At 35.8% G+C, this 23,178-nt stretch overlaps 19 protein-coding genes and 2 pseudogenes across 21 annotated transcripts, besides 1 other annotated feature; 12 read left to right on the top strand and 9 right to left on the bottom strand.

Moving 5' to 3' along the window:
• Positions 1–3,357: 3,357 nt before the first annotated feature.
• Positions 3,358–23,178: part of a mobile genetic element that runs on past the window's edge.
• Positions 3,460–3,981, bottom strand: TVAGG3_0189800 (uncharacterized protein; the record flags this gene model as incomplete). Its single annotated transcript, XM_001286100.1, has 1 exon — positions 3,460–3,981. The coding sequence occupies one exon, from the start codon at positions 3,979–3,981 to the stop codon at positions 3,460–3,462; it is 522 nt and encodes a 173-aa protein (XP_001286101.1).
• Positions 4,921–5,747, top strand: TVAGG3_0189790 (protein of unknown function, DUF4106 family; the record flags this gene model as incomplete). The annotated part of the gene is made up of 1 exon (XM_051225926.1): positions 4,921–5,747. A coding segment is annotated over one exon (827 nt), but the record flags the coding sequence as incomplete, so codon positions are not given.
• TVAGG3_0189780 (uncharacterized protein) lies at positions 6,157–6,313 on the top strand (the record flags this gene model as incomplete). The annotated part of the gene is made up of 1 exon (XM_051225925.1): positions 6,157–6,313. A coding segment is annotated over one exon (157 nt), but the record flags the coding sequence as incomplete, so codon positions are not given.
• Positions 7,419–8,224, top strand: TVAGG3_0189770 (protein of unknown function, DUF4106 family; the record flags this gene model as incomplete). The annotated part of the gene is made up of 1 exon (XM_051225924.1): positions 7,419–8,224. A coding segment is annotated over one exon (806 nt), but the record flags the coding sequence as incomplete, so codon positions are not given.
• On the top strand, positions 9,154–9,864 carry TVAGG3_0189760 (protein of unknown function, DUF4106 family; the record flags this gene model as incomplete). The annotated part of the gene is made up of 1 exon (XM_051225923.1): positions 9,154–9,864. The coding sequence occupies one exon, from the start codon at positions 9,154–9,156 to the stop codon at positions 9,862–9,864; it is 711 nt and encodes a 236-aa protein (XP_051110909.1).
• On the top strand, positions 10,241–10,777 carry TVAGG3_0189750 (protein of unknown function, DUF4106 family; the record flags this gene model as incomplete). The annotated part of the gene is made up of 1 exon (XM_051225922.1): positions 10,241–10,777. One exon carries the CDS (start codon positions 10,241–10,243, stop codon positions 10,775–10,777), a length of 537 nt encoding a protein of 178 aa, XP_051110908.1.
• On the top strand, positions 11,025–11,828 carry TVAGG3_0189740 (uncharacterized protein; the record flags this gene model as incomplete). The annotated part of the gene is made up of 1 exon (XM_051225921.1): positions 11,025–11,828. The coding sequence occupies one exon, from the start codon at positions 11,025–11,027 to the stop codon at positions 11,826–11,828; it is 804 nt and encodes a 267-aa protein (XP_051110907.1).
• On the top strand, positions 11,860–12,684 carry TVAGG3_0189730 (uncharacterized protein; the record flags this gene model as incomplete). Its single annotated transcript, XM_051225920.1, has 1 exon — positions 11,860–12,684. A coding segment is annotated over one exon (825 nt), but the record flags the coding sequence as incomplete, so codon positions are not given.
• Positions 13,568–14,014, bottom strand: TVAGG3_0189720 (uncharacterized protein; the record flags this gene model as incomplete). The annotated part of the gene is made up of 1 exon (XM_051225919.1): positions 13,568–14,014. One exon carries the CDS (start codon positions 14,012–14,014, stop codon positions 13,568–13,570), a length of 447 nt encoding a protein of 148 aa, XP_051110905.1.
• TVAGG3_0189710 (protein of unknown function, DUF4106 family) lies at positions 14,492–14,926 on the top strand (the record flags this gene model as incomplete). Its single annotated transcript, XM_051225918.1, has 1 exon — positions 14,492–14,926. A coding segment is annotated over one exon (435 nt), but the record flags the coding sequence as incomplete, so codon positions are not given.
• On the bottom strand, positions 14,943–15,782 carry TVAGG3_0189700 (KilA, N-terminal/APSES-type HTH, DNA-binding family; the record flags this gene model as incomplete). The annotated part of the gene is made up of 1 exon (XM_051225917.1): positions 14,943–15,782. One exon carries the CDS (start codon positions 15,780–15,782, stop codon positions 14,943–14,945), a length of 840 nt encoding a protein of 279 aa, XP_051110903.1.
• On the bottom strand, positions 15,871–16,482 carry TVAGG3_0189690 (organellar and viral DNA polymerase type B; the record flags this gene model as incomplete). Its single annotated transcript, XM_001329914.2, has 1 exon — positions 15,871–16,482. One exon carries the CDS (start codon positions 16,480–16,482, stop codon positions 15,871–15,873), a length of 612 nt encoding a protein of 203 aa, XP_001329949.2.
• Positions 17,037–17,237, top strand: TVAGG3_0189680 (uncharacterized protein; the record flags this gene model as incomplete). Its single annotated transcript, XM_051225916.1, has 1 exon — positions 17,037–17,237. One exon carries the CDS (start codon positions 17,037–17,039, stop codon positions 17,235–17,237), a length of 201 nt encoding a protein of 66 aa, XP_051110902.1.
• On the bottom strand, positions 17,266–17,847 carry TVAGG3_0189670 (uncharacterized protein; the record flags this gene model as incomplete). The annotated part of the gene is made up of 1 exon (XM_051225915.1): positions 17,266–17,847. One exon carries the CDS (start codon positions 17,845–17,847, stop codon positions 17,266–17,268), a length of 582 nt encoding a protein of 193 aa, XP_051110901.1.
• On the top strand, positions 18,220–18,570 carry TVAGG3_0189660 (uncharacterized protein; the record flags this gene model as incomplete). The annotated part of the gene is made up of 1 exon (XM_051225914.1): positions 18,220–18,570. A coding segment is annotated over one exon (351 nt), but the record flags the coding sequence as incomplete, so codon positions are not given.
• TVAGG3_0189650 (uncharacterized protein) lies at positions 18,633–19,111 on the top strand (the record flags this gene model as incomplete). Its single annotated transcript, XM_051225913.1, has 1 exon — positions 18,633–19,111. A coding segment is annotated over one exon (479 nt), but the record flags the coding sequence as incomplete, so codon positions are not given.
• Positions 19,250–19,945, top strand: TVAGG3_0189640 (MazG nucleotide pyrophosphohydrolase domain-containing protein; the record flags this gene model as incomplete). Its single annotated transcript, XM_051225912.1, has 1 exon — positions 19,250–19,945. One exon carries the CDS (start codon positions 19,250–19,252, stop codon positions 19,943–19,945), a length of 696 nt encoding a protein of 231 aa, XP_051110898.1.
• TVAGG3_0189630 lies at positions 19,995–20,221 on the bottom strand (annotated as a pseudogene). The gene has a single exon. A coding segment is annotated over exon 1 (227 nt).
• Positions 20,404–21,708, bottom strand: TVAGG3_0189620 (DNA/RNA polymerases family; the record flags this gene model as incomplete). The annotated part of the gene is made up of 1 exon (XM_051225911.1): positions 20,404–21,708. The coding sequence occupies one exon, from the start codon at positions 21,706–21,708 to the stop codon at positions 20,404–20,406; it is 1,305 nt and encodes a 434-aa protein (XP_051110897.1).
• On the bottom strand, positions 21,824–22,557 carry TVAGG3_0189610 (uncharacterized protein; the record flags this gene model as incomplete). Its single annotated transcript, XM_051225910.1, has 1 exon — positions 21,824–22,557. A coding segment is annotated over one exon (734 nt), but the record flags the coding sequence as incomplete, so codon positions are not given.
• TVAGG3_0189600 lies at positions 22,589–23,172 on the bottom strand (annotated as a pseudogene). Its single transcript has one exon. A coding segment is annotated over exon 1 (584 nt).

The raw sequence follows: 23,178 nt of genomic DNA, 5'->3' as shown, positions 1-23,178 counted from the left end.
TTTCATACTTACGCGGATCACTCCTTTTCGGCCCAATATGCCGGAAATGATAAAACTCTCAGATCTAGTTGCTAAGATCCAAACTCTCGACTCTCAAATCTATTCCTCAGATCTTGCTAAGATCTATCCTCAGATCTTGTTGCTAAGATCTACTTCCTCAGATCTTGTTGCTAAGATCTACTTCCTCAGATCTTGTTGCTAAGATCTACTTCCTCAGATCTTGTTGCTAAGATCTAAACTCTCGACTCTCAAATCTACTTCCTCAGATCTTGTTGCTAAGATCTACTTCCTCAGATCTTGTTGCTAAGATCTAAACTCTCGACTCTCAAATCTACTTCCTCAGATCTTGTTGCTAAGATCCAAACTCTCGACTCTCAAATCTACTTCCTCAGATCTTGTTGCTAAGATCCAAACTCTCGACTCTCAAATCTACTTCCTCAGATCTTGTTGCTAAGATCTACTTCCTCAGATCTTGTTGCTAAGATCTAAACTCTCGACTCTCAAATCTACTTCCTCAGATCTTGTTGCTAAGATCTAAACTCTCGACTCTCAAATCTACTTCCTCAGATCTTGTTGCTAAGATCCAAACTCTCGACTCTCAAATCTACTTCCTCAGATCTTGTTGCTAAGATCCAAACTCTCGACTCTCAAATCTATTTCCTCAGATCTTGTTGCTAAGATCTAAACTCTCGACTCTCAAATCTACTTCCTCAGATCTTGTTGCTAAGATCGATCTATTATACTCAATTTTACTTAAGCAATATAAATCAACTTTATTATGATTCTCTTTATCTGTACTTGTTTAAAATTAAATTACATCATAAAGATCTAATTACAAATTATTTAGAATTTTGAAATAAAACCAGTATTTTATCAAATGCTTTGAGATTAATGCATTCAAACTTAAAAAAAAGATATATTCAGATCAATTTCAATATTATTGATTTTTTAATGTAAAAACTATGTCTACATAGATCTCAAACAATTTTATTAGATACTCTTTTTCCCAATTTTTTTCAAAATCTCTTTTTACATATCAAAAATTGTATTTTTCAATTTCATTTTTATTTTTTCCATATTTTTTTTGGAATTTGGATATGCGTCCAAAGTAGTTATGTCATTAGAAAAATATTAGATATCTGAAGAGAAAATGATAACTTAGAGAGTTTTAAAGATTTTATTTTCGAATACAAATATAGACCTCAGAGGAATACATTCTAAATAAATTTGTATCTGAGGGTGAATAAATAAGAACAAAATTTAAAGGGTTAGCATAAATAATGTAGAAATTAAGATTGGAATTTAAATTTAATACAAAATTAAAGGGAATGAATTTGCGATTAGTAGGGTATGGCAAATGGATTGGGAAACATTGGTTACACATGAAAATTATCAGATGTAAGAATTTGGTGCAGATATTTTAAAAATGAGATCTGAGTGCTTAAACAATATCTCAAAATTCAAATTTTCCAAATGAAAATTTGGAAAATTCCCAAAATGCAGAATCAACTGATGATTTTCAATCATTAATAACGCCAATACAAGAAGATCATTTTCCTTCTGCCAACGAACTAAAACAATGGTTTGATATTGCCCATGATGTTTTAATTAGTCCGCCACCTGAGAATCAACATCCAGAAATTGATGAAGAAGAGACACAAAAAGCAATTTATCTATTACAAAACTTAGACTTTCCTAAGAAATAAAATTATTTAATTTATTCTTGTTTGTTTTTTAATTAAACATGTATATTTATTAACATTTCCTTTTTTAATACCTTTCCAACTTCTATTAGTAACAAATACATAACTAATTTGAAGATTTAGCGTTATGAAGAAGTATCCAAGTAATAACGTCAATAATGCATTTGCGATAGGATATAATTGCACCAAAGGTTAAAACTTGTATAAAGAATGAAAAATGAAATTTAATACAATTTTTTTTCGAAAAAAATCCATGCTTGGCTAGATTTTCATAGTTATTGAATATGCATTACTGACATCTTGTAAAAGATGCCGATCAAGGCTTTCAAGATTGCTAAATTTCTCGATTAAAATTTACATTTTTTTTTTATTTGTGTTTAATTACATTTTACAGTTTGCAGACTTACATAAAATCCGCAACATAGTGGTTATTTAATATTTGCCCCACAGTATTGTAGTTTGAAATTTACGATAAGATTATAATTGATAAAGTAAGTTTGTCATTAATGCATCTTATAAACTTTCATTGATAAATATGGATAGATAAGTTCTGTGTTCAAAAGTAAGCATTTTTTAAAACGCGCAATTATATCAAGAACGACTATCATAAATTCATGAGTATCGATGATTTTCGTTTAGGATGGACTTAATCGGCTTGATTGATATACATATTTTAAAATGGCATAGCTTTGTGCATGTTATGTCAAGCATTGTGCCAAACCAATTTAAAATGAAACAAATTATTTTAAAGAAACTATATATGAACTATTCGAACACTTTATATTAATGTAGGGAGCTATAAATTTAAATATTCTAAAAATTTATTTATTTTTAAGAGTTCGGAACAAATTTATTATTGAATATATAGGAAATCAAATAATTATGCATAATCGCATAAAAAAATGCTTGAAACAAAGAAAAGAAAAAATAGTTGCCCAATAGAAAAAGTCGAACCCATACCCCTACCCATTGAGTTATCCTCACTTTCAAGTTTCGATCGAAAAAAAGGTATTTAATCGCGTAACTCGCACCGTTTAGTCGTATTTCGAAGTTCTATATAGTATTAAAGATTAAGTTACATTATGTACAAAATAACTTTTTATTGTTATTTGATTTTGATAGCATTATTAGCTGAATATGAAAAATCTCGTAGAAATAATCATTTCATTCAGACATAAGTATTGGATTGTTTCCCAACAAGCATAATAACACACGTTTCATATTATAATTTATTTCATTTCTGTACAAAATTTAGATAACGATATCAAATAAAAAAAACTGTGGCATTTTTTTACTTCAAACTATCATGAAGTGTAACCAAATTGGGTGAGTATTCTTGCTATCAGTATGACATGAAAAAGTGAACGACAAAAATTGAAGATATTGTAGTTAACTCGGATTTTTTTAATTGCAAACACATCTATAATTTGTTTAAATATCATTTATTATATCAAAATCGAAAAATTCGTTTTTGGAAATCTTTGAATTTATGAGAAGTTCTACAAAGACACTTACAAATATAGCGTTTGCAATAAAAAGGCTCTTTAATCTTCTTCATCCTTGCTCAGAAACTTCTACTGGTTACCTTACGGGTAACCTGCAAAGCTGCTTCCAAGGCATCGGGAAAATAACGTATTTTCGTGAGACTACCTTTAAAAAAAAAAAAAAAAAAGGAATCGGGGCTTCCAGGGGCTGCGCCCCTTCTAGCCCTGAAGATGTTTAGTATAAATGAAGTTTTTATTCGGAAATGTTTGCTTTAATGTTTTTTACGGATGGAAATGAACTGGATATCGTCTTCTTGTTCTTCTTCTTCCTCCTCCTCTTCTTCCTCTTCTTCGTCATCGTCGGCGTCGTGGAAGAGGACGTAGTTCATCCAAATTCTGTATGGACGTCCTGATTTGGATTTAAATGAGATGGACATATTTTGTGTGAGTGTTATTTCAGTTTCGATAAAGAGTTGGTGTGCTGGTTTGAATATATGTTCGACGTAGGAGAATTTATGCAACTCATCTTCTCCCAATTCTGTATTGATACAGACTTCGATGAAGTCACCACTGAGAATGTCTTCACCTGTGGGCATATCCACAACAATTAAATGAACGACACAATAGTTGTGAAATTCATTAGTAGGAAATACTGTTGCAGGCGTATTATATGAGGGGAAAAATGTTTTTGCTTCCCCAAATTCATCTGCTACTTCATCTCCATCGTATCCGTTGTTAAAAGCTTTAAATTCATGTACAATTTGAGCAAATTGTTGACGGAGATTTGGTGGCATACGTAAGCAAGCTTGTAACAATGTCCTACCTTCCACACACTCAGCAAATATGGGAAGGTAGGAACATATAATATCCGTCAATTGGTCCTGGTTGGGGACCATTTGACAGAGTTTTGTGTATGCCGTTATTGTTTCTTTAACGGTATTTGTGTAGATACGGTTATATGGAGTATTTCCCTGGTTGTTAAGGGAAAAATACTCATCCGATTGTAATTTCAATCTTGACCTCAACTCTTTGTTCGGTATTCTTTGGTCTATTCTTAGAGCTGTATTTGTTCGTGCGGGCTGTGGTTTTAAAACATTCGAGTCAAGTTTTAATTGCTTCGAATTGGATGTCGATTTGAAATGGGAGTCTTTTGAGTTCTCCTGAGCTTGGTTCTGTATTAAAGACTGAATAGCAGTGTCAGCTTCTTGTTTTTCGAGATAGTATTCTATTGAATTGGGCTTCACTGTTCGAGACGCGTACATTAGACAAAAATGAACTGTTTTTTTCGGACTACTCATAGAAAAGTTTAAAATAAACCGTTTTCGTCAACGGTAACCCCCTCTATTTTTTTATTTTATTGAAAAGTCTCCGTTGGCAAACCGTTCCATCTCAAATATTGAATGAACTATAAACGTTTTTTGTTTTCTATACATACTTTTTTGTCCAACGGTAAAACTTTTTACACAACGGTTTTTGAGAGTCGTCGCCGTTGACTTTTTTGTAGAGCACTCAAAATAGTATAACTTTGTCCGGACAAGTAAGGGTCTATCGTCGCTACAGGAAAAGTTACAGGCGTTCCAAGGAAGTATACTTTGAGAAGCCTTTCCCCTTATAGAATGAGATAGGACGGTTATTTTACAAAACTGACAACACTTTGACCGAGTAGTTTTTTGTGCTGAACAAAAAGTGTCATATAAACATCTGTCAAAAGCCGCTTTTTAACTTCACTTAAAATGCCACGTAAGCTACGTAAGAATATACGTAAGAGGAAGAGAGCATTGAAACATCCAATAGTAAAACTAACACCACAACAACAGTTGCAACAACAAATGCTGAATGACCCCACTATGTTGCAACAAATGTCAAGCAATCCTATGCTTTTAAACCGAGTTATTGGTGCACAGAGTGGAGGTTTAAGAGCGGCACTTTTAGCGAAAATGGCAGGCTATGGTGGAGCTGCAGACGGAACAGCATATAACCCTCAAAGTCAAATGAATTTGAGTTCACTCAAAAATCAAATAACAGATGTCAAAAAGTCAAACATAGACATACAGAAGCAAATAAGTGAAAACGAAAAGAAACTAGAATATGACAGACACACAAAGAAACTCAATGAGTTAAACGTAGAGAAAAAGAAGAAAGAAGAACAACTGAAAGAACTAAGTACAGAGGAATATGCGAAAAAAGTGTCAGAAAAAGCAGCAGAAGTAGCAAAAATGGAACAAGATGTCATAAATTTGAAAAACCATACTACTCAATATAAAATACTGAAAGATGAAGAGATAAAACAAAAAGCCCTGAAGACATATATGGATAGCGATGAGTATAAAAAAGAAGTTGAAGCAAATGTAAAGGCAGAAAAACTTTTACAGTTGCAAAACCAAACCGTACAGTATGAAAACTTAGCACAAGAAAGTAAAAATAACGACGCGGCTATGCAAAAGGCAATGAAAAGCGCAGAATATATAAAAGCCAACAATGACTGGTTAGATGCCCAAGCCAACGCTAAAGCAGCCCAACTCATAGGGTCAATAAGGACAAAAATACAAGCGGATGAAGATAGTTCAAATGAAGCTTTAACAAATGCTGACTTTAAGAACGCTTTCGAAGCTCTTCATAGTAAGGTGAAACAAGTGAACGACTTCTCATCTGGAAAGAAACTGAAGTCTGAAGGTTTCGACAAAGAGTTAAAAGAAGTAGCACAAAATATGACGAAAATAACAGATGCAGCAACGAGACAGGCAGTTCAAAGTGCCTATGACGCCGTTAGAGCAACTGTTGTGAAAAGTCAAGAAAAAGAGTTACAACAGACCAAAACAGACCTAGTAAATGCTTTCTTAAGAACGAAAAGTCAGGTAGGACATTACGCTGCAGATGGAACATATGTGCCAGCTGGTGGAACTTATATACCACCAAACCCTCCAAGAGAAGCACCTGCACCAGGACTACCTAGAAACATTTACATCGTCACATGGACACAGACACAGGCATGCACCAAAACCAACACAAACAACCAGCACAACAACCACCTCCACAACCAGCACAACAACCAACACAACAACCAGCACAGCAACCAACAGTTCAAAACCCTGCACAACAACAACCACAAACAGAGCAAGGACATAAAAGAAGTAGAGAACAAGGAAACCAAGAATTCTTAAAAATGCTTAAAGAAGAGTGGGTTTCCCAGATACTGTTGACTTTAGTGACAGATATAAAGAAGCTATTGGAAAGTTCAAGGATGGAAATACTGACCCGAACCTATTTAGCTTTATGGCTCAGCACCAAAACGGATATAATCTCAAACCTGGAAAATACAAGCTCGCTAAGGGATATGATTTAATAGCATATCATCCAAATGACATGGATGAATTTACTCCGAGATATTTGATGTCAGAGCTAAATGACAATTCAACTTCGTCATGAAACGCGTAAAAAATAGAGACGGAACGAAAGAACAAAAGCTTATGAATGCGGATGACGTAGATAGGGAAATTGTTGAAAACGGTCTCGGAATATATGAAATGCCAGCAGATGAGGTACAAGAAACTCCACAGGAAGAACTAGTTCAGATACAACCAGACATGGAAGAAATAGTTCAGCAACAACAGCTAGAAGAGCCTGAAGGAAACGAACAAGTCCTCCTTTGGAAACTAACTTCACAGAACTAGATGAAGATTTGGAACAGCCGAAAAATCTTGACCCTCAACAAGAGTATGCGGAGAATATGGAATATTTCCAAGAGTCTAAAAAAAATTCGGCTGACATAGTAGAAGAATATCGAAAAATGTTTGCCGACATACAAAAGACTCCAACACCAGATGAAAATATTCAGCATAGAATGGAAGTACTGAAAGAAAATGTACACAAATACAACAACCCTTTTTACTTACGAGCATTTAACGTTCAATCTTCGGATGAACTCGGTGAAAATAAAAGGTTAAATTTCAAGAAAACATATAGAAATGAAACATTGTTTAAAGTTCATTCAGAACCTAACCAAGATGGAAACAAACCTACTTTTGTTTCTGCAGACGATGGAACTACAATGAGATGGGGTCATAAAGCTAACCCGGATAGGTGGTTCATAAACTTACAACCACAATTCCAAGAAGTTGTAGACGCAATGGAATTGAATGGTGAACGAGATATAGCTGGTATTTTAAGCGCGGCTTTAATGCCATTGAAAGATATGAAACATGCAGATATTTTGGACCAGTATGAAATGAACATGGCTGATGGAAATATAACACCTGACGTTCTAGAACATTTATCTCAAAGAACTACACAGAACCATAGAGATGGTATATTTGGTGAAGAGTTTAGAAAGAAAGTTAGGGAGGGAGAAGGAAGAGAACCTATTGTACATGACCTTGCAAACGAAAGTTTACAAAATGTCATAAAAACTTACTTTGCATACGATGAACCGAGAAGGGATGAATATTTAAGAAAACTCAAATGGACAGTACCAAATGAAATGTTAGTATTGAAAAACATGTTCCTTGACAAAATAAAACCAACTACAGAAATAAACGACGCAAGACTGAAAGATTGGGTAAAAGCTTTCCCATTCACAAAAGATATAGTTGGTAACATGGAAAGAAAACCAGAATGGCTACAAAAACATATATTTGGAAACGAGCTTATTCCATATGGACAAGCTATATTTGAAGAGCTTGAACCGGAAACTCAGGAAAGAGTCATGCAAACAATACGCGAAGACTCAAATACAAACTATGACAAACTCTTTCTAGGATATAGGTTACCTGAGATGGGCGACCAGAGCCCAAAGGCAAAAAGGACATGGGAAATTTACAACATACTAGGTGAACATGAGGCAAAGATGCAACAACTTGAAGCAGAGGGCAAGTTACCAAAAGCGACACCAAAGAAGAAGAGAAGAGTAGAACAAAGTGAAAGTAGTGAAGAAGTAACTTCATCTAGTGAAAGTAGTGGCAATGAAAGAAAAAGAAGAGTTAAAAACTCAGTCAGGAAGAAAGTAAAGCTTGGTCCACGTGGTTCTATTATGACATATAAATCCAACTATTCTATATTTTTACCCATATGAAATGTACGCCGCTCAGAATATAACGCCAACAGTTTTGGATGCCATGAATGGAAATGTTTCCGAATGGTATAACGAATGCGACAATGCCATTAGAAGGTCAGAAATAGTTCCTGGAACTTACGAATATACAACTGCTGTTTCTTATGGAAACGTAGGTGAGTTTGGAGAAGGTTCTTCAACAACAGTAGATATTGCTTGCGACAGGTTTCATATAATTTCTATTGACAACTCTTTCTTATACGTGGAACAAGACATTGAAATAAAACCTTCTGCCAAGTTGTCTGACAAGAAAGGTTGCAATGGAATTTTCTATGTCGGATACCAATATGCTCCAGAAGTTTTCATGGGATATAAGATATATTCTAACTCTGACTTAGTTCAAACAGTAACATGGGCAAACTATGAATGGTTCGCTTTAAGAAACTCAGTACAACCACAAGCTAGAGAACAAACAGACCAGTATGCAACTATTGAGAAAATAAGAAGACTTGACCCTAACGTTCCAGGAGTTTATGTTAACCTTTCTGGACAAACTGCAGCAGCAGTAACCAAAGTAAAATTGAAACTTAGAGTTCCTTTGTCATCTTTCCTCATCTTCAGGCTTTTAAGATACTTGCCAAACTGGGCAGGAAAAATTTCTATCGAACTTACTCCAAGCAAAAATAACTTAGTCATTGCACCAACACAAGACCCATTCACTCTTACAGACGTAAAGGGAGCAAATCAAACGTCATTCGCCGAATTTTGCAAAGACAAAGTTGACTTAGACTTTGGTTTCTCAAACCTCAACACTGAAGTAAACTATTATTTCAATGCTGCTGGAACTGCTTGGGACCCAGTTAAGTTCACATGCGAAAAGTTTGAATGCAAGAGAATAGAAAGCAGACTTGCAGTCTATATGTTGGACCCAGATATTTCAAATGCTTTAGCTGCCAAATATATTGCAGTTCCACTTATGTTCCCTATACACCAAATATCTGTCAAAGACTTTGCAGGTGAAGTTGGAAACCAAAGTGCTGACCCAGGTGCAAGAACAGATATTGCCTTAACAACTGCAATGAAACATGCAGATACTATGTTTGTACTGTTCAGACGAACTATAAATGACTATTCTTGTTTCTACAACCCCGGTATTAAATATCATATAAACATAGATGGCAAATACTATCCAAGAGAAGAATATTCTACAGTTGAGGATATGAGGTCATACAACTTGACATTAGATGCTATGAACTTTAACAACAACTTCACAACAACCATTAACCCTGAAATGCAAAGTTCTATTATGCCATATGTGAAAGTATGGACTCATGCAGGAGCTCAAAAAACTCAATATACAAATGGAGACCGTTCAAACTTTTGGCTTGGCATTCCATTTGCTGACTCAGAAGACTTTATGGGTGGTATTTCAACTGTTGGTACAGTTCAAATACAATATACTGGTGACAGAGACGGTCCAGATGAATTGAAAGCAAAGAAGTTTACAAAACCAATAGCACTTTTCACGGAAGATGCTCTTTTGAAGATTCGTTCGATGAAACCTGCTGGAGCTCCTCAGATTGGTATAACGACAGCATCCATCGAGCAGATTTTGGCAGCAGGTCAGTAAGTTGTTCTTGAACTGACTTCTCTCCGTCAAATATTGACAGTACGCCAGTTTTGATATAATATTGTATTATAAACTTACCTTTAGAAATATCGGTCAGTTTTGTTGTTATATTTTTGTCTGCTTCAAGAACTTTCACCATCTCGGTTATACCAACTTTCTTTGCTTTATGAAAATATTTTGGTTCAGCAAAGACTGCTATTCTATAACATTTTCCATTGTTTGTGTAAAGAACTACTCTGTCAATGAACTTGTATTGTTTGTGTGTGTAAACTTTGTTTTGCTTCAATTCGAAGAGATACTCAAATACGTCCATCTTTTTATTCTAAGTAAAATGTCATTTCCGAAAAATAGAAGCGTAAGTGTTTCAAAAGGTTTAATGGCGGTGGCAGATGTGAAGTTAAATTCACCAACTCAAACAAACAGTCAAAGTGTTGTTGTCAATGTCAAAGAAAGAGATGTTGAAGTGGGGAAACCATACGAAGACGAAGATGGTATAACAATAGTTCCTGTAAAAGAACAACCAACATATCCTGAAGTTAGCAGAGACTTAAGTTCTGTTGCAGATATTCGAAACGACTACCAACAACTTAAAGACAAACTTAAAACTCAGGAGAAGATTTGTCAAGCTTTAGGTCTAATGTTAAACTTGGTCGAACACAACCCTGTAAAAGTGAACTCATATGTCATCGCACCTCATGAAGTTTTGAAAGAACTATTGAAACTTTTGACAGAGGCAGACGATATAAACATCAAAGAAATAGAACCCGACATTGCTTGCTGTGGTGTTTCATATAATGTCATTGACAAGATATACGTTATGAAAGGAGGTGAAACGTTGAACTTAAAATATAGTTTCCCAGACGTCATAAAAATATTTGACGACCACAACATTTCATTAAAATTTACTTGCTAAGTAAAAATGTCAAAACTTCTTGAAAGATGTTTGAAGAAAAACAATATAGACTTTATTTCATGTAAAGGACTTTACACACTTTTGAACGATATGAAAGACCCTGTTTTGTTTGTTCGTGTAGACAAAGGAAAGTTCTATGTCTTTACAAAATATTTGAACTTCTTAGACAGAGAACTTCAAGAAACGCCATGTGAAAGTTTAGATGAAGTTCTTCTCCACTTTCAGAAAAACTTTTAAATATATAAAAATGGCAGAAGACATAGTGGTTTATACTATTACGACTAAAAACCCTGAGTCATATAATTCTATAACAACAAACTTACAAAGTCCTCAAGGACGATATTGTAAACTGACCTTAAACACGATGACGACTAAAGCCTGTTTTGCTCTTTTGACACCAGAAGATTTTGTTGTTGTGAATGGTAAAAAATACTTCTTTGAAGATACTTACTCAGATATACCACCAACAGGTTTTGTTGACTTATTTAATACTTTAAGGACGGATGTAACATGTGCTGCAACTAGAGCAGGTTTCATTATGTTTGGATGTCCGACTGAGTTTAGTATAAACGATATGAGCTATAATACAAAACTTATATCTGGTTTTTACTACCAACAGTTTCCTATAACAGGAAAAGGTGTCATACAAGGAATGTCTGTTCCATTGACTTTAAGTACACCTATTTTATATATTGTTTCAAACTTAGGTTCAAAGTGTTATTCGAATGTCGACAGAAACTACTATGACCAAAAGATACTCATGCGTATAAACAACACTTTCTCTGCTGGTTTGCCTATTGTTCATTCGAATGCAGAGTTTTCAGCTTTAGTAAACTCAAACACTTTAGCAAACATAAACTTAACCTTAGTTGACGCAAACTTTGTTCCTGTAAAACTTTTATGTCCTATGTATTTGTCAATGACGGCAGAAAGTTTCGAATTGGAAGATGCAACTGGTGAAAGTATTGTACTACAAGAACAACTTCAACAACAAATAGCTCAAGAACAACAAATGCAACAAATAGCTCAAGAACAACAAAGTCAAGAATAAAAAAAATATTTTTTTTTATTTTTATAAAAAAATGTACAGAATAGACGTTTCAGATTTTTATGACTTCCAAGCCTTCAGAAATATGTGTCCATTTAGAGACTATAACAAAGCAGTCGAGAATTTGAAACGTTTAGTCATTTATGTTGACTCTGCCCCAGAATGTTATGTCATGAAAGAATGGGATGTTGTCTTTAACAAACCAAGAGCGACAATAGTTTCAGAACAAGAATGTAAACAGAAACTTAAGAAAATAAAAGTCGTACAAGTTGGCATGAAGATGTTAGATGCTTGGGATATCTTATTGTCAAAGTTAGAAGATTTTTCAGTTCGTGGTATAAAGTTCTATACACCATCTCCAAACTTCTATTCTATCTTCACTGGATATAAATACGAACAAGTAGAATGGAAAGAAAATGTTATAGAAGCTTGGTTAGACCATGTCAAAGAAATTATATGCAATGGAAACGAAAGAGTCTATGAGTATATCTTATGTTGGTTTGCAAACATCTTACAACATCCAAGTGCTAAGAATGAAACTGCTCTCATTGTAATTGGAAAACAAGGAACTGGTAAGAACACTTTCTTTACAGATATTTTGTGCAAACTGTTAGAGGGCTATTCGAATCCGAATATGACAAACTTAGAAAACATCTGCGGTAAATTTAACTCTTCAATAGAGAATATGAAACTTATAGTATGTAACGAACTTCAAAGTATAGATACAACAAAGGTTTTAAACTCAGATGCTTTGAAGAGTCTTATAACAGACAAAGTTGGAGTTGTTGAAAGAAAATATAAAGACCAAAGAGTTTGTGAAAATGTTGCAAATTTCATCATGGTTTCAAACAACGCCGTTCCGATGAAGTTAGAAAGTTCTGACAGAAGATATGTAGTTGTCAGAACGTCAGAAGCTCATATGCAAGATACAGAATATTTTGACGACTTAGCAGAAACTTTACACCTAACTTTTACAACCACTTGTTCTCATATTTCATGACATTAGATATTTCAAAGTTCAATCCAAGACAAATTCCACATACCGAAGAGAGACAAACATTGTTAGAAGCAAACAAGAGTGTATATGAACTGTTCATAGATGAAACTGACTTTGAGTGTTTAGATGAAAGGTCATTGTACGATTCGTATAAACAATATTGTCAAGAGTATGGTTATATGACAGCGTCTAAACGAACATTCTTGGCAAATGTCAAAAGTCTTTTAGACGTACAGAATGGTGTATATACAAAGAAAAATTTTTCTGAGTAAATTTTAAAAAAAAATATTTTTTTATCCGATAGAAAAGATGACGAAATTCATCTCAGTCAACAAGTACATGTCAGGACTTAAAGAAGAACTAGACCCATTCACATATTTGAATGTTTACTTCTACCATTTTGAAAAGTCTACATTTGACAAAGTTTGGAACATCGAACCAGTTAAGTTTGCTATTGTGACTAAAAATGGTGCGAAATTTGAAGACTTAGACATAGAAGGTTTGTTAACAGTCAAAGAAAGTTTTGACAGAAGGTTCTCAAACCTTAAAGAAGGCAAAGCATACAAACTTGTTATACCTTATGAACCAAAGAAAGCAGACGACTATGAATATTATGAGTCTAAGATAGTTGAAGTTCAAGGTAAATTGGGTAAAAAGATTTTAGAGTCTAAGCCAGTGTTTGCTCCTAAAGAGGAAGAGAACATTGACATTGACCCAGAAATGTTCTAAAAATAAAATTTTATTTTTACATGTCATATCTCCCCTTCTCTGGCTCTGGTTCTTTCTTCTCTTCTTCTACTTTCTTTTCTTTCTTTTCTCTCTTCTTCTTCTCTGGTGGAGTTATATCAAACTTCTCAGAACCATATTTTTGTAAAAGTGCTTTGTCATTTAATAGCTCTTCTATTCTGTTTTCTATTTCATTTTCAAGAACAGCGCATGTGTCTTCTTTGCATTCTAAGAAGTTTTGTTGGACTTCATCTCTCCAAGAGGCGTCATCTCTGTCAACAAGTCTGTCATTGACAAATTTTAAGACTTCTCTGCTTAAGGTTTTATGGTTCTTGTCATATTCCCAGAAACAGAACTTTAGAACAAATTCCCCTTTCTTGTTTACACTATGTAAGATTTTATGGTCGACAGATGTTTTGCTGTCGAAAAGCTTGTCTCGAATATAGATAGCGAAATCGCTAGACATTTCCTAAAAGATAAAAATTTTAATTTTTCTAAAAATATGTTAGAAAAAAAGTTTGCTGACATTGACAAAAAATTTGAGAATGTTTTAAACAAGAACAAGAGGAAGTTGGAAAATGCTCAGATAAAACCCATACATGACAAGTTCTTATTTGCTCAGAATGGTATAACAGGTCTAATCGCACCACCTGGGTCGGGTAAGACTTTCACTTATCTTAAAATGGCTGCACAACAACAAGAACTAGATGAGAAGAACCCATTCTATGAGTTAGTAGTCATTTGTAGTACTTCTGGTCAATTTGACCAAACCGTCAATTCGTTCAAAGATATTATAAAGAAGTCTAAGTTAGTATGTATAAAAGACTCTGAGTTGTTAGATTGGATAAAGAAGTACCAAAGAAGAGTTTTGAAGTACAATGCTATAAATGAGTATGTCAATTCTAAGTTTAAAGACCCAAATGAGGAAATGCAGAGAATATTAGAGAAGAAACACTTCAGAAACAAACAGAAAGAGATAGAATACATTTCGAAGAAATTGCAATCTTACGATTGGAAGACTTACCCTCATAGATGTCTTCTTATCTTAGATGACTTTGCTTCTCATCCTTTGTTAAAGAACAGAGAACAAGACATGTGTCGAATTCTTAAGAAGCTCAGACACTTTAACATCTCAGTTGTCATTTGTGTACAGACAGCCAAGAGTTTAAGTAAGGATGTAAAGAGAATACTTACTGATATCATACTTTTCCCCGGATTGTCCGAAGACGATTTCATGGAACTTATGAAAGAGTCCATGGCAGGTAAGTTTGACAGACATGAACTATGGGAGAAGTACAAAGTCATACAAGACCCTCATACTTCTTTCAGAATTCATATCTACGCAAACAAAGTTCAAATTGTAAAAAGTCAAGCTTGAAAAATAAAGAGTTCATTTACTCTGCTTGTTTGAAGTTGTCAAAATACTCTGTTATTTTTTCTTTCAGTAGCGGTAAGTCTTCTTTGAATGTAAGTATTGTACAACCTTTCATATCATAGTGTGTTTGAGGTAAAGTATCTTGAACTATCTGTTTAACATCTTCATTCGGTGTCATTGAAATCGGTAAGTTTTCGCGATAGAACCAATTTCTGTCAGATTTGTAAATCTTAGCAAGGTCGTAAAAGCTTTTGTTGTTTCTTCTGACTAAATGCAACATAACCATATCTCTGTCTTCTTCATTTTCCATCTCTTCAGTGTAAATCATATACTTATAGTTCTTTTCCTTTCCTTTTGGTACCGAACGTGGTATTCTTTTCTGTATGTTTTTGTCTTTGGATTCAAGCTTGTTCTCTAGCTCTTCACGTTCTTGTCTATGAATTTCGTCAAGAAGTTTACAAACATACCAAGCATAACGAGGTGAAGCCCACATTGCAACAGCATTTACAAGAAGTCTATGTACATACCAACCTCTCAAACCATTTGGCAAATTTTCACGATTTTCATAGAGTTTTGGCGACTGGGGTTTTTTACCTACTCGCTGTTCTTCACGATTTTCAGAAAAAAGTATGTCTCGCTGTGCTTCGCTCAAAAGTTCTTGTGTGCTTTGGTTCCTAAACCAGTCTTTAGGAAGCTTAGTATCTGGTGCAAAACATGCTGTCAAAATACTTTGCATTTGGTACATGTCATCTTTGACCGAACGAATGAGACGTAACTGTTTGTTAAACTGAACCCACTCGTATTCTTCACTTATGGCTTCATGAACGATAGCAGTTGTTGTGTTCTCTGTTGTTGTCATATCTGTCTTTACATACAAAATAAAAAATAAAATAAAAATAAAATTAGCGTTATTTTCTATCTTGTATAAAAGACCAAAAATAAACGCTTTACATGTATTTTTCAGCAACTTCGTCAAATAATTTTATAGCTTTGTCGATCTCATCTACTTCAAACGTTTCTTTACCTCTCGTGGGAGCACCATACATTTTCTCAAACTTTTCAAGTAGTTCTGTTTCTGCAGCTCTCATATCGTTAACGAACACAACCTTAACTCTATTGACTGTAGAGTCATATCTTTGAGTTATATTATATGTTCTTCCTATCTTATATCTCTTTGTATTGAAGTCCTTCGGTTTCTGAACGATGTAAAGTAAGCCTTCACTGCAACGTTCCGTATCGAATGAACCATATGTTATGAAATTATATCCAACAACTGGGTCAATCCAGAACAAAACTAGTGGTATAAGACTTTTGTCGATGAGATATGCTGTAGTTCCATAGAATCTTACCGATATCATAAGCTCAGGATTTCTTGTCAAAATTTTCTGAGTAGAAGCATTTCTAACCCAGTCGCTTGCTCTCTTTCCAGATGGAGATATAATGTCTGACAAAGAATATTTTTTGTATTTCTTTGAGTATCTTACGTTTAAATCACCAATTCTAACCACTTTGGTCTCATTGTCTATCTTTTTAACTGTTTCAAACTCAGTGCTTGTCATTTCCTGTTCTTACATACAAAATAAAAAAAAATATTTTAAAAAAACTAGCGTTAATTTTATTTTTTCTATCTTGTATAAAAGATATGATTTCATAGAGTTTTTTTACGATTTTCATGAGTTTTAGGCAACCCCTGTAAAAGTCGGGGTAGCATTTTTTCACGATTTTCATGAGTTTTTTTTACGATTTTCATGAGTTTTGGCGACTGGGTTTTTTTACCTACTCGCAATTTTTCACGATTTCAGGGATTTTTTTACGAAGTGCAAAAGTTCTCTTCGTCAAAAAATAACAGTTATATAATGAAAAAGTGTCATTTTTTTCATGTCAGAAGACTCGAAGGTGCAACACTTCCAAAATACCGACGAACTCAGAAGAGCAGCATGGCAGTATGTTCTTGACAACTTCTTTGAGTTCTCCAGGTACACCTTGGAAAATGCTGAAGAACTCCGACACAGAGAATTTGGAGAAATTGCACTCCAATACTACCTTGACAAACAAAGGGTAAACAAAGGGTAAAATAAGACTAAAAACTTAACGTTTAAAAAGTGACATTTTTATGAGCTCCGAGTCACCGAGAAAACTTGGTCAGATGTTAGCAGCTTACTTCCCTGAGGAGGATGGAAGCGTTACATACGTAAGGTTCAAAAACAACGAACCTGGAATTGCGTACAAAATTCGCAATTACATGACCATGGAAGAGTACGAAAGGTTCCTACAAGAGAAACCAGCTCTAAACAACTCAGAAAAGAAAGAATAAAAAGTTTAACTCGTAATTGTTTATTTTTTTACTTGTATGGGCAAGCTGCAAGAATGAAGTCGACTATCTCAGTCTTTGTCTTGACGAGCTGGACGGCTCTTGCGAGTACGTCTGTTTTGCGGTCTCCAGCTGGTGTTTGACCTTCGTAATTGCGCATGTTCTTGAGAGCTCCAACTGTAAATGGCTGTAAGATGAAGAGTCTCTCAGACTGCTTGAGGTAGTCTTCACGGTCACGAACCGAATCTGTGGTACGAGTCGAATTGGTCGACTTTAGGGAAGAGACTGAAAGCCTGTCATCTTCCATAGGGGCTGTGGCATACTCTTTGCGTAAACGGTTCAGACCTTCCTCGAACTCTTGGTCTCTCTTGGATTGAGATTGGAATTGGAATTGGGGTGGAGGGTTTGACATGAACATCCAAGGGTTAGGGCAGTAAGGCATAGGCTGAGGAGGGTAGTTCGGGAAGCCTTGTGGTGGGTAGTAACATTGAGGTGGAAATTGGTAGTAATTTGGTGGAGGTACTTGCTGGAACTGAGGTTGCTGAGGTGCAGGGGCTGGTGCTTTAGGTTCCTCTGGCTTGGGAATGGACTCGGTTGGTGGTACGTCGGACATTGTCTTGAAACAATAAAAGACTTGTCTTGAAAAAGTAAAAGACTTGTCTTGAAACAATAAAAGACTTGTCTTGAAAAAGTAAAAGACTTGTCTTGAAAAAGTAAAAGACTTGTCTTGAAAAAGTAAAAGACTTGTCTTGAAAAAGTAAAAGACTTGTCTTGAAAAAGTAAAAGACTTGTCTTGAAAAAGTACGGGTATCGTCTTCAATCAAGACCACTGTTCTCAAATTTGAGAACTTTACACCAAAAAATTTCTTGAAAAATAACGGGTCTTGTCTTGAAAAAGTAAAAGACTTGTCTTGAAAAAGTAAAAGACTTGTCTTGAAAAAGTAAAAGACTTGTCTTGAAAAAGTAAAAGACTTGTCTTGAAACAATGACCGACATAGACCCAGCAGATGAGGCAATCTACCTTATAGAGATAAATGAGCTAGTTAGGAACTACCTGAGCCATCTGAAGTCAAACAAGACCATTGCAGGCTGGGTGTCTGGAAGAGGTGCGCTTAAAATTGAAATTGACACCGGAATTGTCCTGCAAATACCAGAAAACACTCCTGTAGACGACATAAAAGAGATGAAGAAAGAAACCCTCTTGAAGTTCTTTGCAAAGCGTCCGTGGATACAACTTCCAAACAGAGAGAACCCAACTGTACGAATTGCCCAAATTCTCAGAGGACTCTTACACTTCTCGGGTCAGGCGTTCTTCATAAACACAGAAGGCGACATCGTACCTTTACAGTAAACATCTATATGGCACGCTTTGAGTAAAAACATTTTTTTCATTTTTGAATGAAGCAAGTTAAATTCGTCCCACACCAAACTCAATGGACCGATGAAGAGTTTCAAGCTATGGTTGAAGGTGTTGAGAACGACATAGACGGCGAACTTGAAGGAGCTCAAATCACAATTGCAACCAAAATTGCAGAAGTCAAGGAACAGATAGCTCCACTTAAAGCTACCAAAGCTACTCTTGACCTCATGGATAGTTACCGTTTAGATGTCAAGAGTGGAATAAGACAATTAAAATTAAAACTTCTAAACTACGAAGCTATACTCCAAAAGTTAGCAGAAATGAGAAGACTTTACCAGAGCTACTTACATGTAAGGGACTTACCTTCAAGCAATCCGACCAAAGATGAATTTGTTGACATTGTCCCAATTTTGTCCGAAAGTCAGCTCAGATGTTTCGAACTGCTCCCAACATATCCAGAATATGAACGTTTGCCTGAACTCTTCCGCAATCTCAAAAAACGTTTTTTGGTTCTCATGTTCGAAACTTTTATCGGAAGAGACAACAAACGTTCAGAAGAAGAACAAGATATTATTTTAAACTTGTTGTATGACTTAACCGTCATAACAAGCTTTTTGAAGTAAAACCGTCATTCTCAAACCACTTCATTTTTTCGATGTCCGAACAAGCACCGAAGCCAAACTCAATGGCAGATGTCCTTTCAAGGTTGCCAGACAAGCGCCCAGTTCAAATTCAAATTGCCCAATTGAACGCTCATCTGACAACCACCATTAAGACTATCCAATGTAGTCTTATGGAAGAGATAACCAATCTCAAAGTCGAAGTCCTCACGAACCAAGCTTCCAATAAGAAAGTCCTGAACGATTTCGCGGAAACCTTGCGCCAATACAACAAAGAGAACCAAAACCTTGCCAGACTCATCTACCGTTTCTTCGAAGAGATAGACACCATCTGGAAGGTACTCGGAAAGGACAGAACATGCAACACCGTACTTCGTGAGTACCAAATTGAAGAAGGAATTTTCGAGGAAGAAGAGAAACACGAAGAAGAAGAGGAAGAAGAAGAGAAACACGAAGAAAAGGAAGTTTGGGCAACCCTTGTTGCGGATGACGGTTATGAAATTTCCCAGCCCTACCCATACAAAATCCGCAACAAGGAGACCGGCAAGGTTCTTACCCCAGTCCTCAACAACTTGGGACACTTGAGCCTTACCCTTCGGAATTACGGTACAATTTCCATGGGAAGGCTTGTCGGTATGCAATGGGTTCCAAATCCAAACAAGAAGACGAAGGTCAGACACATTGACGGTGACAAGCTCAACAACCGTAAGGAGAACCTCGAGTGGTTCTAAGAGTAAAAAAATTTTATTTTAGGGGGAAACCCCGAGTAAATTTAAGTTTTTAGTTGGATAAGTAGCTTAAATTAAGGATAATTTGGACAAGTAGTTCCTGACCTCTGAATTGGACTCTTTCGTCATCCCAGTTGCGTAGGAGGTCGTCCCAGAGGAGTTGGTAGAATTGCCATTCCAAGGACGATTTGTCCTCCCAGGCATTGAGGATGTACTGCTCGTAGAGTCTCATGACCTCTGCCTTGCACCAGACACCCTCTCCCTTGGAACGTAAGGCTTCTTCGAAGTGCTCGAATGCGATTGGCTGCGGGACCATCTGAAATGACACTTTTTGTCCGTTTGGTCAATGTTCGTGTCTCGTGTCATAGTCGACGAAAATACAAACAAACAGGTTATATATGAGTTTGAGACCAAGAATGGTGTAACTCGACCTGTCCGATTCAAATTCGAATAAAAATTTTTTATTTCATGCAATGTTTAACTATTTCACCATCTTCTTTAACACCCCAGTACTTCCTTTTCGATATTACATGAACTTCGGTGAAAATTTTGTCCAATTTGAATTGACCCATCTTTTCACCGACTAAACCCATTTCAATGAGTTTGTTATAGCCTTCTTCGTTCGTCATGAGTGCATCGATGTTCTCATAGTAAACCTTCACTTTGGATTTGACTTCCGAGAAGAATTTGTTGTAGTTGTCAAGGACTGCCTTTGCGAACTGAGGATAAGACCAATGTTCGACAATAGGTTTTACTGTGGTTACTAAGCCATTTTGACCTTCGGTGAACTCGTACTTCAAAACAAAAGGAGAAAACCTTTCAACAAAGTTGTCGACCTTCTCATAGTGTTTACTCTTCATCTTTTGAGGTTTCTTAATGGAATATCCCCATGTCGAATTCATAAGCAATTTGATTGTCATTGCAAGTTTGGGGTTTGAAGCTTTCCTAATATCATAGAGTTGTTGTATGACTTTTCCAACTGTATAGTTCCTTCCCGGGAACTCACCGTTTTCGTTTGGAATTCCAGTTGGAATATATTGGACGAACCTCATGTACGCAGCGTTAAGGTCGACATAGTATATCTTTTCATATGAGTCGAACTTGTCGCATCCAATGGGTCCAGTTTGTGGAAATTCAAGTGAGTCTCTTATCTTCTGAGAAACCTCGCCTGTTATCTCATAAACATCGTCGAAGCAACCTGTTTCATATAAAACCTTCTGACCTAACTCAGATGCTCTCCAATACAATTTGACGTCAATTGGATGCCTCAATGGAAGTTTGTTTATAGCATCTTGAAGTTCTTGCAACCTCATTGGAAGTTCTTCTGGTTCAGGTTGGTATCCGAACAATCCAACTCCTTTTGGAGCTGTGTACTTCTTCTGTGCTAGAACTTTGTCTGGAACAATTTTTGGTCTTACCAACAATGAAAAGTTTGTTTCGTCTTTTGGTACAAAAGTTTCTGTCAGCTTGTCATCTGGAATTGGTTCCAACAAACCTTTCTCGAAAAGAATGTTAACAGCTCTGACAATGTTGCACTTGCCTTTTCCGAACAATGGGTTTGTAAGACTTTCGTTCAACATGAAGTGGTTGTGGACAAGTACAATCTTCAACCATGGCAATTTGAAGTCAACTACATAGTCATCGTGCGAAGAACCTTTCTCAGTCGGAATGTTGACTCGGATATTCACATTTGCCAACGGTGCAATTTTTGTCAATTGATTTCTAAGAATGTACCTTGTTTTCACACATGACTCAAGATACTTCATCTTCTCATCTGTAACAAGACCAGAGTTCCTGAGACATGTAAGAATACAAGGTTCATTGACAATTTTTTCAATTGAATTGTAAATTCCATACCTGGTTAAGTTAATGTCAGACTTGTTTATGAACGGGAAGTATCCAGCATGTTGTCTGACTGCTTGAGGGTTGGGTTGGTACCATTCAAACTTCACGCTTGCAATTCCTTCAATCGCATTCAAAATATCTGAGTCGGAGTCAAACATTTGTTCTCTCTTTGTAGTCTTGAAAGCGTCAAGAAGTTGTGCGGCTGTTGCGACATTGCCATGCGCATAGTATATATGACCGTCCAAATCTGTTACGGTTAGTCTGAGATTGTATCCTTTCTTATTTCCGTCTTGTATGGCAGCAAGTACACCCATGAAGCCTTCTTTGTTCTTTCCTTCGTCAAAGTTTACTGTAAAGGTTCGACCAGAAGTAATTTTACTTCTAACTTCACGGTACTTTTCATATGCATATCTTGTTCTTTCCATGGGAGCATGTGCGTCTTCACCTTTTCCTTTTTTCCTTCTCAAAGGATGCAATTGTTCGTCATGTTTCCAGTAGAATCTGGCAAAGCCGTCGTGTCCTTCAACTTGAGGTTCACTAACATCGAAAGGCATGTCCATAAGACGTTCTTCTTCTAACCTCTCTAATCTGTTTGGATAATTTGCACGTGCTGTTTCTAAGTCCATTTCGTAGCGAAGACCAGACAATTTGTCATAGACTTTTATTGGCTTTCCCTTCCTATATTTAAACTTCTTTGAAACTCTCCAACCATATCTTTCTAACTCTGCTTTTATTCTAGCAGACTTTCTGTCCATTCTATACGGGGGCATTTCTATAAAAATAAAAAAAAATGTTTTTCCTTTACTTTACATAACCACCGGCTGCCATAAGTCTTTGACGCCAACCCATACCAGCTAATGAAGGTTGGCTTGGTTTAGTCTCCAGACTAAACTTTGGTTTTGGTTTATCTTCAGTTTTTGGCTTCCCTTCTTCTATTGGTTTTTCGTCACTTTTCGGTTCATCTGACTTTACCTCACTTGCTGGAATAGTTGTGTCGTCAACATCTTCATAAATATCATATGCCATTTGTTTCTGTTTTCCTTTCAACTTTTTGTGTTTGTTGTAAAGTTTAGAATATTTCGACTCTAAGTCAATGAGATGTTCTATAATGAGCTGTTGGTCAGTGAAGTAAACTTTTCCATCTGTTGTCTCGAAAGCTCCTTCAGACTTCAATATTTTATTTGTGAGAGTCTGTTTCTTTTTTGAGATACTTGCCGTTCCATTTTTATGAAAAGTGACTTTGTAGTTAGAGTTTGTATTTCCAGACCTGGCACTTTCTATTATTGAATTTTCTCTTCATCTGTAAGTTCTTTGACAGGTTTTGACAATGGTTCTGAACTTTTTGTTTGTGGTGTCAAATCTACCGTTTCAACTTCTTCAGTCATTTCATC

This window comes from Trichomonas vaginalis, chromosome IV (assembly GCF_026262505.1).
Source record: "Trichomonas vaginalis G3 chromosome IV, whole genome shotgun sequence".
Classification (NCBI taxonomy): domain Eukaryota; phylum Parabasalia; order Trichomonadida; family Trichomonadidae; genus Trichomonas; species Trichomonas vaginalis.
Note: the sequence above shows the minus strand (reverse complement) of the source record. Positions and strands in the feature narration are given on the sequence as shown.